This window comes from Nuphar pumila, chromosome 13, assembly GCF_984573655.1.
Source record: "Nuphar pumila chromosome 13, dmNupPumi1.hap1.1, whole genome shotgun sequence".
In the NCBI taxonomy this organism is placed as follows: Eukaryota; Viridiplantae; Streptophyta; class Magnoliopsida; order Nymphaeales; family Nymphaeaceae; genus Nuphar; species Nuphar pumila.
In genome coordinates this window covers 82,425,654-82,445,236 of record NC_143261.1, presented here as the reverse complement: position 1 = coordinate 82,445,236, position 19,583 = coordinate 82,425,654, and the positions used below count along the sequence as shown (strand labels likewise).

At 36.3% G+C, this 19,583-nt stretch overlaps 1 protein-coding gene across 1 annotated transcript; it reads left to right on the top strand.

Annotated features, from left to right (window-relative positions):
* Window positions 1-4,491: 4,491 nt before the first annotated feature.
* On the top strand, window positions 4,492-12,897 carry LOC149818892 (phytochrome C-like). The gene is made up of 4 exons (XM_089984586.1): window positions 4,492-7,238; window positions 7,497-8,313; window positions 9,886-10,179; window positions 12,346-12,897. The coding sequence occupies exons 1-4, from the start codon at window positions 5,198-5,200 to the stop codon at window positions 12,557-12,559; spliced, it is 3,366 nt and encodes a 1,121-aa protein (XP_089840712.1). The 5' UTR covers window positions 4,492-5,197; the 3' UTR covers window positions 12,560-12,897.
* The last annotated feature ends 6,686 nt before the right edge of the window (window positions 12,898-19,583 follow it).

The window sequence follows — 19,583 nt, the reverse complement described above, 5'->3', positions numbered from 1 at the left end:
GTCCACTTCATCCAACCAACCTCCACGGAGAGAGAGAGAGAGATATTGTTGTCTAGTTTAGCTATGATATATATCTTTAGCATGACAAAGACAAAGACATAGACATAGGATAAAAAATGAAATCTGATTGGCTTATATTTTGTATTTGGTTTAAAAAATTGATGAACCATCGATCCCGCTATAATTAAACACTATTTTAGTTCCAAAATTGTTTAATTAAGCTCAGAAGGCAATGGCATTGGCATTAGTTTCCAAAAAGCAACTTTAGACAGAGAAGCGAGAAGCGAGAAGCTATATATATGGAGAAAAAAGACAAGTAACGTTCTGAGATGACAAAATCTCTCTCTCTCTCATGTGCCTATAAATATATGAAAGAAGAAAGCAGGAGAGGTGACTCTCTTTTTATGCAGAGATACCATGTCAGATTGGCACTGCGTATAAGCCAAAGTGAGTTACAAATTTTGATAAACGACAAAACTCAATCAGTGAGCATAATTAGAGAAAAATATACATTACAAATTATAAGTTCAAGGGATCCGAGGCTTTGCATGGAGTCCGTTACACAGCCACGTCATACTGTTGACAAATGTTGTAGATCTACGTGGCAGATGGTTCAGAAAATCTCGTGAAGGTGATAAGGGCGTCAAGTGGCACTCCGTAATTACGTCAGAGGGCATGGCCAGAGCGGGTGGGGCCCCGACGATGCCCTGTCTGCTGATAAGGACAGAGACAAACTTTGAAGGTCATGAAAGACACATTGACGGTCCTACCCTTATCTATTTAGGTAATGACTATAAAAAAAAAAAAAGGAAAGAAAAGTGAAAAAAATAGCATTTCTACTAATTATGTTTAAAAGAAAAATCCAAACCGGTTGGGAGCATATCAATCATGATATCACGTAAATGAAGAAAGACTTTTTTCTACTTAACGTCTCTCGTCAATTGTTTTCCATGCTCAGCTCCACTTGCCTTGTAAACAGTTGGGTGAGAGATGCATGGATGCGCTGGGCTTTGTTTCCGCAATAACACTCTTGAGTATGTTTGCTTTGACTATGGCGGAATGCGTTTGCTTTGACTATGGCGGATTGCGAGCCGGGTTTGAGCCAACCTTGAGCTGGTTCGTACTCGGTTCAAGCTCGAGCCGAGCTTGAAAAGCATATGTACAGGAACAGCCCGGATCGAGCTTGAGCAGGACTCGGCTCGAGTTGATCACTTTTACTTCACCAAAAATTTTTGTAACCAATAGAGGCATGTTGGGACTCGATCTCAACACTTTTATGTAAAAGCCAAATGTCTGACCTTTAAGACCTTTTTGTTAGTTTTGTCAACAAAAACTATACATATACTAAAGCTAAGGCATTATATATCTATCTAAACCAAGCTTAATTGGGTTAATCGAGCTTCACCAAGCTCGATTGACTGTACAAGCTCGGCTCATTTATCTATATCGAGCCCAAACCATTGTTCAAGGTCGACTCATTAAACTTTTTGAACGAGTTCAAATCGAGCTTAAATGGGTTGAACATGAGTCAAGCTCGGCTTCTTGTTCAGCCCTAGCTTTGATCATTGCTTGGAAAGTTGTGATGTTTTTGTTACTATGAATGTGTATCACATGAACAACATTCTCATGCACTTGTTTCTCGTGTTTGCTTTTGGTTGTGATTTTTTAGTTGTGTGAGAATGTGAAATGTCAACTCCACCATTAAGGGGATTTTTCGACCCAACTAGTGTCAGTCCCAAGCTTGAATAAAGGTGATATTCAAAATTATTTTAACTATAGGGGGATTAAACTTAAGAGCTACACCATGAAACTGTGAGAGAAGATAATAGAGAAATGTTTGAGAAGAGAATCAATTGGGCTTTATACCAGGTAGGTCATCGATAGAAGGGATTTTTTATTAAGACAACTTATAGAAAGATTTAGAGAAAATGGTAAAAATTACTTACATATAATTTTTATAGATTTAGAGAAAGCTTATGATAAGGTCTAAAGAAATTTTATTTGGTCAATGTTAAGAAAGAAATTGATTCCTTATAGATATACTAAAATAATTCAAGATATGTATAAAGGAGCAATTATGACGGTTAGAACTACATGTGGTGAGACAAGGTTATTTCCAATTAGGGTTGGGTTACATCAAGGGTCTTCTTTGAGAACATACTATTTTGCTTTAGTTATGGATGAAATAACATCTTGTATATATATATAGTGACTTAGTGTATGTACTTTGCACATGATATAGTACTGGTTAGTCAAGATAGGGACAATATACAAAAGTAATTAGAACTTTCTAAGAATATGCCGAAAAAAATGGTTTACAAATTAGTAGAATAAAATTTGAATATATTAAGTGCAAGTTTAGTACAAAAGCTAGTGATAGCAATGGCATTCAAATATAAGAGATGCCTATTCAATAACACCATAAGTTTCAACACTTAGGGTCTATATTATAACATAATAAGGGTTACGAAGAAGATATCACTAAAATGATCAATACCAGTTGTTTAAAGTGGAGATAGGCTAGTGGCGTGATATGTGATAAAAGAGTACTTCTAGGATTAAAAGGATGTTTCTACAAGACTGTTATGTTAAGATGGATGCTTAAGCTAATACACATAAAAGTTGGTCAGATTCATAGGTTCACAAGTTACAAAGCTTTAAAATTCACAGTGAGTCACTTTGACATGGCAAAACTTTATCGTGTTTGCACCATCTTGTGATTCTATTTTTTTAAGGCAAGCTGGGGTTAGGCAGACCCCTACCAGTTATACAATGATACCATTGAGATTCGAACTTGCAAAAGCTCAACACAAGATGACGTGCACTAGCTGCTCCTACCAAACAAGTGGAGCCCCCGTTAGTGCCATGATCTTGTGGTTCTTCTATGAACATAATTCAAAATAATAGGAAGTTGTGAAAATTTCAGTCACCCAATGTAGCAAACATGCTCTACAAGTGTTTTTCTCATGTGTCTTTAACCTTAACATGGTATTTTGATTGTGATTTACAATCAAAGGATCTCTAGAAAATCCAAAAATCACAGGGTATTGCAAATATGGCCTAAGATCCATTCATAGGCTCGGGAAACTCGTAAAAACAAGTTATCTTAGAACAAGTTATCTTAGAAAAGCTTATCCGGATGAGGATGTTATATTAGAAAATATAAGAATGGTATTTAAGTCATTCTCCAAGTTTCATTAATTTTTTTAAATATTATAGGTGGAGAAAAACATTACAGAGACGTCGCTTCTGCTACAACTCTTGTTTGTGGTCAATTGGTCTAGTTCCTTTTTTTATTAGTCCATTATTTTTTTTCTCACCTCGCCCCCACTTTTCTTTTACCATCAAAGGCTAATTGCACTTATTAAAAACCCTATACCCTAATCAGGGTTAGGGTTTCCGCAATAACACTCAGTATGTTTGCTTTTGGTTGTGCGAGAATATGTCATGTCAAGGCTTTTGAACATTCTCAATTGAGGGAAAATTCATAGCTGCTTCATCCATCAAAGTGTTTGATGAAACTTGATCCCGCTGATCATCTATCGTGTGCGTGTGATGGACAGTCAGCGTGCAAAAAACAGTAAAAAAAAAGATGCAGAACGTGCAAAAAAGTTTGAAGCACCACTAAAGGTTTCATTTCTGCTGTGCTCAAAACGGCTGCTAAAGGTCATCCGGGGATGTGTCCAGTATTCTTCTTTTTATTTTTAGCAGCAGTTTTGAGCACCGTTAAATGTCATTTTTGTGCATTTTTGCGTAATTTTGCACAAAAAATGCTGAGACACGCGCCATGAATAAAATCATGTAGCAGCTACCACTCACTCCTCAATTGAGTATCTAATTCTCGTAAAAGTTGGTGAGATTCATAAACCAACTATCACAAGTTATAACCACCTAACCTACCTATGTGGGGTCTCCCTAACCCAACTTTCACAAGGTATGACAAAGTATTTTGATTGTGATTTACAATCATAAGATCCGTAGAAAATCATAAAATCACAGGGCATTGCAATCCATTCATAAGCTCTCGAAACTCATAAAAACAAGTCTTAGAAAAGCATAAACGAGATGAGGATATTATATTAGAATATGAGACGGGTATTTAAGTCATTCTCTCAGTTTAATTAATTCATCGAACAGATAATTATTAATTTTTTTTTCTTTTAATATTACAAAGGACGAAAATGTTAGGGAGACGTCGCTTCCTCCACTCTCTTGTATGCGGTCAACTGGTCATTATTTCCTCTCCAAACTAAACTAGTAAAAGTATCATTTAATCATTAAATATATGAATTTTTATTAAGTAGTTCCCCTTTTTTTTTTCTCGCCTTGCCCCTCTTTTTTTTTTCTTTTTTCTTTACCAAAGAATACCTAATTACACTTATTCGAAAAAACAAAAACCGTAACTACCCTAATTAGGGTTAGGGTTTATCCGCTTCTTCCCCTTCTTTTTCTTTTTTTTTTTAATTGGGGAAAAATCCAAGAAGGAGATTTGATTGGGGGATCACGGATTTCCGTGCTCCACCACCAACGAGAGAGAGAGAGTCGTACTTATCTCCACCAATCGGTAGTAAATTCTCGTTTTATTTTTTTCCTGAATTGTTACTGTATTTAATTCATAATTCGTCATGCAGAATTAGGGTTCCTGTTTCACATAAAATTCCTGGTGCTTCTCTTGGTGAATTCTGGGGACAAACAATGGGTTTTGGGTCTGTACGTTGGGAAAAGGTCGGATCGTGGCAAAGGAATTTTGTTGGTAATCGGGGATTTGGGGTTTTCGTAAGGCAAATCTTTCTGTTTTTGTGACTTTATGCGGCGAGATGACCAGAAGTTCCTGGGTGTTTCTCTCTCTACCTCTGGTGTTTACGTTGATTCCTATGTATTTATGGCGAATTTGTTATCGGGTCCCATTTTGGCGGTGTTTGGGGTTTTGGGTGTTTCTCTCTCTACCCTTGGTGTTCTCCTTGATTCCTATGCATTTATGGTGAATTTGGTATCTACCACCTTGTGGTGGTGATTGGGGGTCTTGGGGTTGAAGAGGGTTTTAGATGGTACCCTGGATCTTGGAGGGTTTGAGGGAATTCGCCCACTGGTATTCACTGGCTTTTGCTGGTTTTGATGGTGACGTCGTGACGGTGAGGTGAATTGTATGGTGTGGCGGAGTTCATAGAGTGAGTGGAGGGAATTGGGGACGGTGAAGATGTCGAATTCGAATAGGGGATCATACTCCAGGAGCAGCTCTGCTCGGTCGAAGCATAGTGCCAGGTTGGTAGGTCAGACGTCCATGGACGCAAAGCTTCATGTCGATTTTGAGGAGTCGGAGAAGCTCTTCGATTACTCGAGTTCAATCGATGCCCACTTGTTGAATGCTGCCAGTGGCAGCATTCCTTCTTCTACCGTGACCACGTATCTGCAGCGGATACAGAGAAGCAGGCTGATCCAGCCGTTTGGGTGTATGATTGCCATCCACGAGCAAACTTTCGCAATTTTGGCGTACAGCGAGAATGCCCCGGAGATGCTGGAGTTGGCTCCCCATGCGGTTCCAAGCATAGAGCAGAAGGATGCTATTACCATCGGCATGGATGCTCGGGCTCTGTTCCGATCCTCAAGTGCCGTTGCATTGCAGAAGGCTGCTCATTTTAGTGAGATTAATCTCTTGAATCCACTGTTGGTGCATTGTAGGAACTCTGGTAAACCTTTCTATGCCATACTTCACAGGATAGATGTTGGTTTGGTGGTCGATTTGGAACCAGTTAACCCGGCGGATGTGCCTGTAACAACTGCTGGAGCATTGAAATCCTACAAGCTCGCAGCTAAGGCAATATCTAGATTGCAGGCATTGCCTAGCGGTAATATAGGCCTTCTCTGTGATGTTCTTGTTCGTGAAGTGAGCGAGCTCACTGGTTATGACAGAGTGATGGCATACAAGTTTCATGAAGATGAGCATGGTGAGGTTATAGCAGAGTATAAAAGACCTGATTTGGAACCATATCTAGGTCTGCATTATCCTGCCACTGACATCCCTCAGGCCTCAAGGTTTCTGTTTATGAAGAATAAGGTCAGGATGATTTGTGACTGTACTGTACCTCCTGTTATAGTGATCCAAGATGAGAAACTAGAGCAGCCCTTGAGTTTGTGCGGATCAACACTGAGATATCCTCATGGGTGTCATGCGCAGTACATGGCCAATATGGGATCGATTGCTTCACTTGTGATGTCTGTTGTGATAAATGAGAATGACGAAGAGGCTGCAAATGAGCCGCTTCAGAAGGGTAGGAAGCTGTGGGGGTTGGTGGTTTGCCATCATACGAGTCCAAGGTTCATTCCATTCCCTTTGAGATATGCCTGTGAGTTTCTGATTCAAGTTTTTGCAGTACAACTGAATAAAGAGGTCGAGTTAGCAGCTCAACTAAGGGAGAAACATATTCTACGGACGCAGACTGTGCTCTGCGACATGCTGCTTCGGGATGCACCAGCTGGAATTGTTACTCAGTCACCAAATATTATGGACCTTGTCAAGTGTGATGGTGCGGCACTATATTATGGTAAACAGTTTTGGTTGCTCAGGACGACTCCAACAGAAGCTCAGATCAGGGACATTATTAAATGGCTTAATGAGTGTCATGGTAGCTCAACAGGTTTGAGCACAGATAGCCTCATGGAGGCGGGTTATCCGGGAGCAGCAGCATTGGGGGATGCTGTTTGTGGCATGGCTGCTGTTAAAATAACTTCAAGAGACTTCCTCTTCTGGTTCAGATCGCATACTGCAAAAGAGATAAAGTGGGGTGGTGCTAAACATGATCGTGTTAACAAGGATGATGGCAAGAGAATGCACCCAAGGTCTTCATTCAAAGCTTTTCTTGAGGTTATTAAGCGACGTAGCCTTCCATGGGAGAATGTTGAGATGGATTTTATTCATTCCTTGCAACTTATACTGAGGGGGTCATTGCAAGAAGCCTTGGAAAGCAATCCCCAGACCCCTAATGCACAGCTGGATGTTGCAAATGCTCAAGGGATAGACAAGCTACAGATAATGGCTAACGAAATGGTTCGTCTCATTGAAACTGCCGCAGTGCCCATTTTGGCTGTTGATTCTTCTGGAAAGCTAAATGGATGGAATATGAAGGCTGCTGACTTGACAGGATTACCTGTGGAACAAGCTATTGGTTTGCCTTTGATTGATCTGGTTGAGGAGGATTCAGTTGAAATTGTGAAGAACATGCTTCATTTGGCATTGGCAGGTGAGGCTATCCTTTTTGTGGTTCCAATTGTTCCTTATCCTAAAGAATATCCTCTTCTCATGTAATACATCTATTACTCATCCTCAAACAGTAATACATATTTTATACATTCCAATCAAATACAGAAAACCATGTAATGATTGTTTTGAATCTTTAGCAACGATGCGACCTCCTGACATTGGTAAATGCTTTCACAAAATTGCTGTCATTTTTTCACAATCTTTGTACTTACTATTCATGTTTCATATTTGATGGCAGGTAAAGAAGAAAAAAATGTTGAAATCAGACTGAAAACCTTTGGGAATCAGGAGAACAGTGGTCCTGTCATCTTGGTGGTAAATGCATGCGTGAGCAGGGATATGAAGCAAATTGTTGTTGGTGTTTGCTTTGTTGCACAAGATGTTACTACTCAGAAAATGTTAATGGATAAATTCACCCGCATTCAAGGTGACTATGTTGCAGTTGTACAGAACCCAAGTGCTTTGATTCCTCCAATATTTATAATGGATACATTTGGTTGTTGCACTGAGTGGAACTCGGCGATGGAAAAATTGTCTGGTCTGGAGAGAAAGGATGTGATTGGAAAAATGCTTGTTGGAGAAGTCTTTTGTCTGCATGGCTTTGGTTGCCAGGTGAAGGATAATGACACATTGACAAAGCTCAGAATAATGCTGAATAGTGTGATAGCAGGTCAAGATGCTGATAAGCTGCTGTTTGGGTTTTATGACCAGCATGGGAAATATGTGGAAGCACTACTGTCCACAAACAAGAAAACTGATTCCGAAGGTAGGATCACTGGTGTACTTTGCTTTCTGCGCATAGCATGCCCAGAACTCCAACATGCCTTGCAAGCGCAGCAAGTTTCGGAACGGACTGCTGGTAACAGGCTCAAGGAATTAGCATACATTCGGCAGGTATTGAGAAACCCACTTAATGGGATAATGTTTACACATAAGTTGATGGAAAATTCCCTCTTATCTAAAGAACAGAATCAACTTCTGAGGACAAGCACACTTTGTCAACAACAGTTGGCCAAAATCTTGGATGACATGGATCTGGAAAGCATTGAAGACTGGTATGAAATTCATCACTCGTATCACTTGTCAGTTTCGTTCTCAAGTATCAATACAGTGATTTCTTTGCACACTTGCAAAAGGGAATGTTGTAATGTCACAAGGTCTTGTACACTTTCGCTTAGTCTGTGGGAACTATAGCTTCCCGCTCTTTTGCTGCATTTTTCTTTTTTATGGTCATTGGATGCATGATACGGAAATAGACCTTATTTTTTTATTTAGATGTTAAAAATTGAAAATTGTGCTGGATCAGGAGTAGGTAACAGTAGCAATATTAGGAATACAAATGAGAACGGTAGAACAAAGAAATGAATGAGATCCTTTAAACTCTAGGTAGTGTGCAGATCCTTCAAAGAACATGGATGAGCAAGCAAAATGACCTTAACATACAATGCCGTAGGCATCAGGGATCCTGTTAGTTGAAGATGCTGCGTAGCTGCAGTTTTGCATCGCTGTGTTTTTGGTAAGTGGGTTGGCTTTTACATGTAGGTCATTTAAGAAGAGTTAATGAGATCAGGACATGCTGGTCCTGGACATAGTTCAGAGATGGAGCGACTGATGCAGGTACCTTCTGTAGGTTACCATTTTTATTCTTGAAATTTTATCTACTGCTGACTTTAATAATATTGTTGTACGTAGCAGAGCTATTTCAAAGTATTTTATGGTTTTCAAACATTTTAGCTCGTTTCATTGTGAAAAGAAGAGAGGCAAATTTGGTTTTGTTTTAGTTAGGATCTTAGTGATAGGCAGTCTTGCAATGTTTAAAAAGGAAATGAAGCAGTAAATTGCTTATGCTAGCAAGTAATAGGATTGATTGGTATCACCAGATACATTATATTGGTCATCTTCTTCTGTTCTGTTTTAAATTTATGATCTCTTGTTGGATGAATTTTCTCTTGGATATGTTTAACACAATACTCATTTGCAATCTATTTAACACTTCGCACAAGACATAAGACATGTTGCTGCTGTAGTAGTCTAAGTTATGCTTATATTATCTAGTTTGGAATTCGTGGTCCCTAATTTTGGTGGGTTTTGGTACATCTATTTTCTGTGAGGCTTGTAATGATTCTGAAAGTTTTGACCATAATTGAACAGCTGATGCTAGTTAATTCCTTGTTGTTCTTCATGGTACACCTCTGGAATTGTTACGATTCTTATGAACAACATGCTTGTAACCTAAAGTGATATTGTCACCATGTTTAGGGAAGCTTGGACTGACCCAGCAGTTGGGTGGGATCTGCTGGAATTGTCATGAGTAGGTCTTTATGATTTTAAGACATGTTCTTACTGGACCTGAAGAAACCTGTCTAATCCAGGAGTCACCCAGGCTTTAACTGAGTTATGCCAAGTTGGCCAGAGCTTCAGATGTTTTAACTTTATCCTGGTCGACCTGTTCAAATGAAAGTCCCAGATTGTCTGGTTGGCTATGGACATGGGTGGACCTGTGTTGGTTTTTCCAAGTTGGTTGAATCTGTGAACCATGTTTTCCACCTTTTTCATTACTGTCTAGTAATTGGTGAACTTTGTTGTTGCATCAACTTAATACTCTTTGTTCTTGTACTGCTAAACAGTTATCTAGAGTTGAATACAGTGGAGTTCAACTTGGGAGAAGTTCTAGTAGCAGTTACAAGTCAGGGGATGATTCGAAGCAGAGAACAAGAAGTTCAGCTTGTTCGTGATTGGCCTTCTGAAGTATCATCCATGTACTTGTACGGTGATAACTTGAGGCTTCAGCAAGTCCTTTCAGATTTCCTACTTCATGCACTGCAGTTTTCCCTGTCATCTGATGGACCGGTTATATTTAAGGTTATTTCAAGAAAGAGACATATAGGCACTGATGTGCAAGTCATCCATCTAGAATTCAGGTATATATTTTTCCTCAGAGAAGGTTTTTGTTACACCTTACAATTTATATTTAAATAAGATTCATGAGAGAGAGAGAGAGGAATTGGACAAGGACATACCATGTTGTCAGGATGAAAATTTTAAATACTATTATGAAGATACGGGAGTCTCCTTGAGAGTTTGAATTTATCACCAAATTTTCACCCACTTAATATCTTTTTAATGGCTTGCCTATTCAAGAGTGGTGTTTGAATGTTCCAGCAAAATGGTGCAAAAACCAATTTACATTTTATTACTGCATTACATGCATATTTTAATGAGAAAAGGTATGGGCCTGTCACCTGGGTGCGGGTGCGGGTGCGGATGCGGGTATGGGTACGGAGGGTACGACACAACAATTGCAAAAAATGTGGGTACGGGGACACGGCTATATCTATATATATATTCAAAATAAACTGAATATAATCCAACTATATATGCTATATCTAAAATATATATTATATACTGAAAATATAAAGTTATAAACTGAATATAATTATAAACTATAATTATAAATTAAATACAAACTTGTATGTATGGAAGGTAAAATAGCATGTCCGGGTGTCAACACATGTTGACACGGGGATACACATGTCAACACGGGTATGGAGGGTAAAATGGAGTGTCTGGGTACCATATGTATGGGCTAAAGATTCAAGCTCTTTCATCCTCCAAAGTGCATAAAGTAAGATTATATATATTTGTTTATTTATTTATGTATTAATATATGTATGTGTGCATGTGTGTGCAAGTTTTGTGACAATGGACAACAATTATCATTTTCAGCCATTGGTTTTTATAAATCTAGCTGCTGAAATCTAGATGCATTCATTAGGTATTTAGATGTTGGAACTGACTATCAGTCTGATAGGTTTGATAGGTCAGTGGGCTCCAATAGTTTTCATATTCATTTCCAAAAGAAAAATCAGCATATATTGCATGAACACAACCATGGTCAAGAAATTGCTCAAATCATTGTGTTAGATTGAACTTTATTTTGTAAGAGTGTGCAACTCAGCATACCCCAAGTGTTGTTTCTAGCTTTTGGTGTTCCAAGCACCATCACTGATATTGCCGATATTTGAAAACATTGCGATATTATCAGCTATTTCAAGGTAGCTGATAATATCGGGAATATATCACAATATTTTCAAAATATCGCCAGAAACAAAATATTCTGATAATATCGCAATATTATCGTGATAATATCGTGATATTTTTTTAGATTTTTTTTTTAAAGTTTGCATTTTTTATTTTTTGTTTCTTTTATATTTTAAAACCTTTAAAACATGTTTATTTATATTTTTGAAAGAAAAATAATGCAAAACTTATTATTTTCTTAGCTTTTTTGTTATTTATATTTTTTTCAAATTTTTAAACTCTTGAGATTTTTCCTAGATATTCCCGAGATTTATCAAATTTTGAAAATCTCTCCGAGAAATTACCTTTAATGATAAAGGTGACTATGGTTCCAAGTCGATGCAAACTCAAGGTTGCACTAGAATAGCATAACATGATTCAATACATACACAATAGCTTTGTTCACATTATATATGTTCTTATGGTTAGATGATATTTGTTTTCTAAATGGTTGGCAATATATATATATATATATATATATATATATATATATATATATATATATATATATATATATATATATATATATATATATATATATATATATATATTGTGACTGCCTTTAAATTTTCAGAATTTTCATTTTTTATTTTTTTGGAATCTAACCTTACAGGTATTGTTTGTTTAGTAGGAATCGACTCTTCGATCATCCATTTACAACGTCTAAGCAGGTTTTCATAAGGCATCATAAATCAATGGCCTACAATTTTCATGAATTTGAAGGTTTATAAAAATCACGTTTTTGATAAAAAAACCAACTCATATCTTAGCAAATGAACCATGCTGAACACATCTGTGGGAACAGATTTGCAAGAAAGTACTTATAAAAAAATAGAACTGTCCACACCATATGGGCGGTAGAAGGAACTAATTTCCCTTTATATATATATATATATATATATATATATATATATATATATATATATATATATATATACTGAAAATTAATTGAATCTTTTTGTTTTAAATGCCAAATGAAGGGTTTACTAACATGCTAAGCTGTGCAGAATTATTCATTCAGCACCAGGAATCCCAGAAGCTTTGATACAAGAGATGTTCCACCAGAGTCGAGGCATCTCTAAGGAAGGCTTAGGTCTCTATTTCAGCCAAAATCTTGTAACGATCATGAATGGCACTGTACAGTATCTTAGAGAATCAGACAGATCATCCTTCATCATTCTTGTGGAGTTTCCCTTAGCTCATCACGGTCAAGCCAAGTGACCAAATTGAACAAAAGGTTGATCTACAAAGATCTTGTAGAAGGTGAACAGTGATCAGAACCAGGAATTGTCTTGGTGTCGAGAAGTGTAAACCCATCATGTACATATAAAAGGGTTTAGGCTTTTGTATAGTTCCGTGTTGAGCCATTGGCAATTTTGAATAAACTGTCGAGGCAGCAGTGAGGTAATGTACTGGTTCAAAAGGGAAAGAGGGCTTAGGGGTGTCCAGGGTTTGGGGTGAAAGGAAAGACAGGCTGACCACGACCTCAACACTGTCATGGCTTTGTTGATTCACTTGTCTTTCTACGTTGTGCATCAATGAAACACAAATTTGTTTTTTATCTGTTTCTGCTTCATACAGCAAAATCCTTGGAAATATCTTTCCAGCAGTGGGCGTGGTTCCTGGTTTCATATCTTTCCACTTTGGAGGAAGTAAATCTGAAGTGACTGACTGAAGTAAATCTGTTTTCATATCTTTCTACATTTCATCTTTAATGCAAGCATGCCTGTTTGCGTACATGAGTGTGTTCATGCTCCCTCCACACACAAAACACGCACAGTGTAAGTCAAAATGTAGGTTCTTATTAGAATACCGAGTAACTCGTATGTTTCCTCGGTATAAAAGAATACTGTTGTTAACAGAAACCAGAAATCTATTCCCCCTTTTTTCCACTATAAATAAACACTACCAGTTAAGGTCGAACGAGATAGCTGGATAGTTTGGTCATACTATCATAACCAGGGGTCTTTGGTTCGAATCCCGTGGGGGGTCATTCCCGAGCTTGCCTTTGAAAAGAAAAGACTCATGGTCCAGAAAAGCACATCACTCTAGTCTCATCATTCCTTTTTTCGTCTAGCAAATCTGGAGGACAACCATCAGTGGGATTTAAACATGTAAAATATTCCCCTGTTAAGGTAGCACAGGATCATTCTTGATTTCAATCTCTTCCCAGATATTTGGGCATGTTCCATCATAGCGTGCTTGAGAGATGGCCAGATGTACAAATCGCAATTGAAGAAAGCTCCCTTGCGGAGTCATTTTGAAAAACAGAATGAAATTTTGGTACCTGCAAATTACATCAATCAGCATGTCCATTTTTCCCTCCTATTTCTTGCTTTAGTGAAGTATTCATGATGCATGTTCATTTGCTTTGGATGCTTTTCTCCTTGCAAAATTGACCTTGTGAGTGGTAGAATGGAATGGACCGGCTACTTCCACTGTTATTTCGATAAAGAGGAGAAATCACCACGAATGGTTTATACATCCTACTTGGGAAGGTCTCTAGAGTTGTCTGAACCTCTCAGATCTTGTAAGTTTGGGTCCAATACCTATTAGAGGGTGTATGAGGTACATGGGGCTTTAGTTGTAGGCTTCTTAGTCTTTTAGGCCTGTATGAGTCTATAAATAGGCCAATATACTATTTTTTCATATGATTGCTGAATAGAAAATTCAAAAAATGACCATATTCTCATGCCCAAAATTTAGATTCTTTACTTTTTTAGGACATTTTTATCAGTTGATGTTGGCACAATATCTCAATAAAAAGGAGATTCTCATGAATATTTTATGGAATTGAAATTTGCATAAAATATTTGCAAACATCGCTAACTTGAATCTCAACATAGGATATTCGCATATGAAATGCACGAATCTTCTGAGATTCTCAAGACCGATGAGAACCTTCTAGAATTTAAAAGTTTGAGCTCGGCAAGTTCGTGCAAATATCATGCAAACGTCTTTTAACTAAAAACATGCTTAAAGTCAGGACATACATCCGCAAATGTATGACCGACCTTCGCAAATGTCTATTGCTAATGTTCTTACTTTCGCATATTTTCTTATTCGAGCTCGACAGGTTTACATCACATATTTATGGATGCCACGATCTTCTCTCTGATACCATGTGAACCTTCTTTAACTAAAATCTCGCATAAAGTTTGGACATATGTTCATAAATGTGTGTCTAACATTTACAAATATTTATAGCAAATGTCCTTATATTCAAATGTTTTCTTATTGCAAGTTCATGTCACAAATTTGTGAATGCCATGACCTTTGCTCAAATACCATGTGAACCTCCTTTAACTAAAATCGCATAAAGTTTGTATGTACATCCACAAAAGTCAGATATTGACAAAATCTAAACATTCAAAAAAGTCTAACATCAAAAATATCCTTACCTTTGTATGTTTTCTACTTATAATCTCATCATGCATTTGCATACATCCTAGATAACTCATGAGTATCTTCCATATAAGCGAAACTTCTGACCTCAATTGCAGGCATACCAAACATTCACATATTCAACATGTGATTCATAAATATTCTCATGAGGTTTTTGTGAATCTCGTGACCCTCCCCTTTGTACACACATTAAATGTGACTCTTTTTATGTATAAAAGTTATGGTTCACATTTGAGGACCATTTTCGCATAACATTAAGGTTTCTTAGTAAGGGTTTCATGGTTTCCAAGTTGTGTGGTCCCCAACCTATTTTCCTTGGCAAGTTTTTTGGTGAGGTGTTGCTGATCTTGCTTGATCATCGTGTGGCAGCATATCATTAATGATGAGATTTTATGGTAAGCACAAGTTTCTTTCTTTGTAACGATTGAATGGGTTATTTTTTAAAATAGTGGCATAAATCAGTTATTTTGCAAAATAATGACATGTGAAATAGTAGCATGAGTCAGTTATTTTTCAACAATGGCATGAATATGTTGTTTTCTCAAGTTATTTTTGCATATTCAATAGCCTATTTTGTTTTTTTGTTTAATTCAATTTCATGTGTCTTCTTTGCCCACTTTTTTCCCTTAATTTGGTATGCTTCTATCCACAAATTTGGTTATTTATATTATACTATAAAGATGATGAAGAAATAATGGCATGATTCTGAAGTTAGTTTTGTATTTCAGTAGCATATTCTACATGTTTACCTCTATCCTCAAATTTGGTTGTGTAGGACATTATTCATCTTGTATTATAAAGATTAAGAATGAAAAAAGTGTCATGGAGGCACTAATAGTCTATCACGAAAATAAGTAGGATATTTATATGCTATAAATAGGTAGTTGCACTCTCCTAAATTCCATTTTTTTCAAAAATAATACCCATTGGCTAATGGTTCATACTATAATTCACAAGAAATTCAACATTAGTGAGATAAGCCTGAGATTATATGATGTAATAAGAAACCTCATACCACACTGAAAAAGGAGGCTTTTGTAAGAACAATTCTTGAATTCATGTCTCCCATATAAAAATCATCTAAACAAGGAAAGGAGGTTGTTAGTGCGCAATCAATAAAAAGTGTAAGGAGCCCATAACTTTTGATTTCCTGAATATTGCTAATCTGTAAGCTTGACTAGAGGAAGCAGGGGACAGTCACTTGCAATGGCAATGGTAAAATAAAGAGGGAGAGGTTGGACACTTTGAGGGAGGATAAGGCAAAGAAGGAATCTCAGCAAAGGAAAGAGGCCAAGGCTGAAGTGCAGGAGAGGGTGGCGAAGAGAGATGATCTACATCAAGCAAATAAAAAGGCCAATGTTGAGGTGGAAAGTGAGAGTGTGGGTTGTAATAGAGTAGAATAGGAACCTCAGCAAAGGGAGAAGGCGAAGACGAAGGCTAGGGGTGGAGAGTGAGAGTGAGAGTGGTGAGAGGGCAATGGAGGATCCTCAACAAAGAGAGGAGGTTGAGGTGGAGGAGAGGTGTGGAGAGGAAGGATGACTGAATTAAGGTCGAGGATGACAGTAATAAGAGGGTGGAGAAGGAGAGAGAAAAAATCATCCCATGGAGGAGGAAGTGCATGCTCCCATAAAGAGGTCACAATGGGTCATAAGGTCTAGTGTTTATGGACAAGTACTTTCTAAATTTGTTGATGTGTGTGCAATAGTAGATCAATTATTTATTTATATGTGCAGTTGTAACTAGTAAACTAAAATTAATCAATTTTAATATTATATTCAATTATTAAACTATGATATATGTGTGTGCATGAAGCATGTTTATAAGAAAACCAATTATATATTACAATTTATGATCATGTATTTAATGATTGATGTATATGCAATAACGAATCAGTTATTTTTTGACGTGTATAGTTGTAACTAATAAACTAAAATAAATCAATTTTATTGTTATATTCAATAATTAAATTGTGATACATGACTATATGTAAAACATATTTATAAAAGAACCTATCATATATTGCAATTCATGATCATGTATTCAATTATTGATGTGTATGCAATAATGCACAAATTATTTATTGATGTGTGCAGTTGTAACTAGTAAACTAAAATGAATCAATTTTAATGTTATATTCAATGAATAAATTATAATATGTGAGCTTGTGTGAAGCATGTTTGTAGGAGAATAAATATATATTACAATTTATAATCATGTATTCAATTATCGATATGCATGCAATAGTGAATCAATTATTTGTTGATGTATACAATTGTCACTAATAAACTAAAATGAATCAATTTTAATATTATATTCAATGATTGAATTATGATATATGACTGATTTTATGCAGATTCTATTATCATTGCAAGATCCACAACCACAAACAGTAGAGAATCTATAGCAAAGGATCCATTGTGTTTGACACATTAGTTCTATTGGTTCTAAGCACACGAGTGGTTTGTAATGTTAATGGATGAGCAAAAGGACTAACTGAATCAAATGCACTTTCGACGATTCTTGGAGGTTGCACCATGGACTATTAATCATAATCTTGTAGATTCCATGATGCAGTTTTGGAATCCCTCTACAAAAACTTTTTATTTATGTAGATTTGAGTTGACTAATACCTTGAAAGACATGACATGCATGATAAGATTAAAGTACCATTAGAATCCAATAAATGCACTAAGGTTGAAAACTTTAAGTATGAATGCGAAGTTTTATTGGTTGCAATCGATGATGCATTTGAAGGTGATTGGCTAAAGCTATCATGGTTGAGGAGGACATATGATAACAACAAAGTGAGGAGACTGAAGTAAAAGTTGTCTTGTATGGTAGGGAATGGAGGTCACAAATTAGACAAGGAGTTGAGGGTATTCCTGTTGTATTTATTTGGTATATCTGCATTCATTGATACTAGTAGGAAGATGATCCATGCATCTTATGTGCAACTTGTGCAAAACGTAGATCATGTTGATGACTTTGCATAGAGAAAAACTTTACTTGCACACCTATATATAAGTCTGACTCAGGTGAAGTAGGACAAACTTAGTTGACATGCTAGTTTTGTTGAAAGTATGAAATGTAATATTTTGTTATGATTTGATTTGTATAAAAACATAAATTTGTGATCCTTTATGTAATCTGTATAGTATAACTTATCAACTTTGCAAGTTTGGATATAAAAACACATATTCATTGGAAGATGCCTTATGCATGACCTAATGCATGAGTTTTCATGACATGAATGATGTCAAATAACAAATGATGAGCTAAGTAGTGTGGTAGTTTGGATATGGTCAGCCACCACCCAGTCACCCTTTCTCTGTGAACAAAAGTGTTCCATGTTGTTTGAAGGATCAATCAAATTATTACCCCACATTGTTCTTTAACGAATTGTAATATTGACACAATGATGGAGATGGCATTGCATACTACTTCGATGTAGGTGTCCACCTAAGGTATGTAGATTGTCACAACCAACAGTTGCTTGGCAGTTCTAGCATCAAGAGGGGCAGTGAGATGGTAATGCAAATTACATACTTTGATTACCTCGTATTATTTGATATTTATAATTTTAGTATCAATATATATATATATATATATATATATATATATATATATATATAAATATATATAGTGTTGTTCACAAATGCAAGGGACCGAGCAAATTAAGTCAGGAGTCTGAAGCATAGAAGGACTTCAAGTAGAGTGGGAGTTGCAACTGATCATATCAATGCAAAGGTAGAATTAACAGTTGCAAAGTCTAAAATCTCTCACTGCATGTAACTATGATGGGCTTGAATGAATTACTTGGTACAATAGAGAAGCTTATACAGGCCCAAGAAGAACTGTTATTTACGAAAGAGAAATGTGTTCATGCTCAGGAAGAGCTGCTCTCAATGAAGGATAAAGATCTTCATGACCTTAGAGCATGCATGCAAGATCTATAGCGTCCATAGGAGTCGCAACCCCTAGATTTCTTGACTATGTGATTCATAAGTTTTAAAAAAATATCAAATATTGTGTAAATAGCATACCATTTTTTTGTACTAAGATTTAAATTTGTGAATGTATTAGCAGTTACTATAATATAACTTTTATAATGTTGTAATTCTTTATGATTTTTTATAGAAACATGAGATTTTATGTATATAATAAGATTTTTGTAATGTGTTTGAATGTATGGATGTATATATCATCTTTGAATATATTGATGTGTATATTGTGTTTGAATATATGGATATATTAATAGGATTTGACTGAGTAAATGTATTGGCAATGTTCAAATGGATGAATATATTGGCATGGTTTGAAAGAATAAATGTATTCCTATTTTTTAGATTGTATTATTTTTATGAAAAAATGAAATTTTATATAAATAACAAATTTTATATACTATGTTTGAATGATAAAGTTCACATATTTCAGAGTACAAGCATCAGAACATTTGTGCAGTAACTTAACTTTCCAATTCAGTGATGTTCGCATATTTTAGTCTGCGAGCTTCAAGACATTCACACATTAACTTAACCTCTCAATTCAGTGGTGTTTTCATATCTCAGTGTGCGAACATCAAGACATTTGTCCCAATTCTTAGGATCATCTGATAGATAGATGGACATTAGGTCCATAGGTTATCCTACGAATTGATGGATCAATTTGAAACTCATTTGATGAGAACATCAATCATCCTTAACTCAATCCTTTTCTCCAAGAGCATGTCTTTGTAAGAGACATCATTTTGTTGTCAAACAAAATGTCTATCTTTTTTAGGCTTTTGCCCCAAAAGTTTGTCTCTATCTTTGTCTTTTCCAAAAAAAAGTGTTTATTTTTG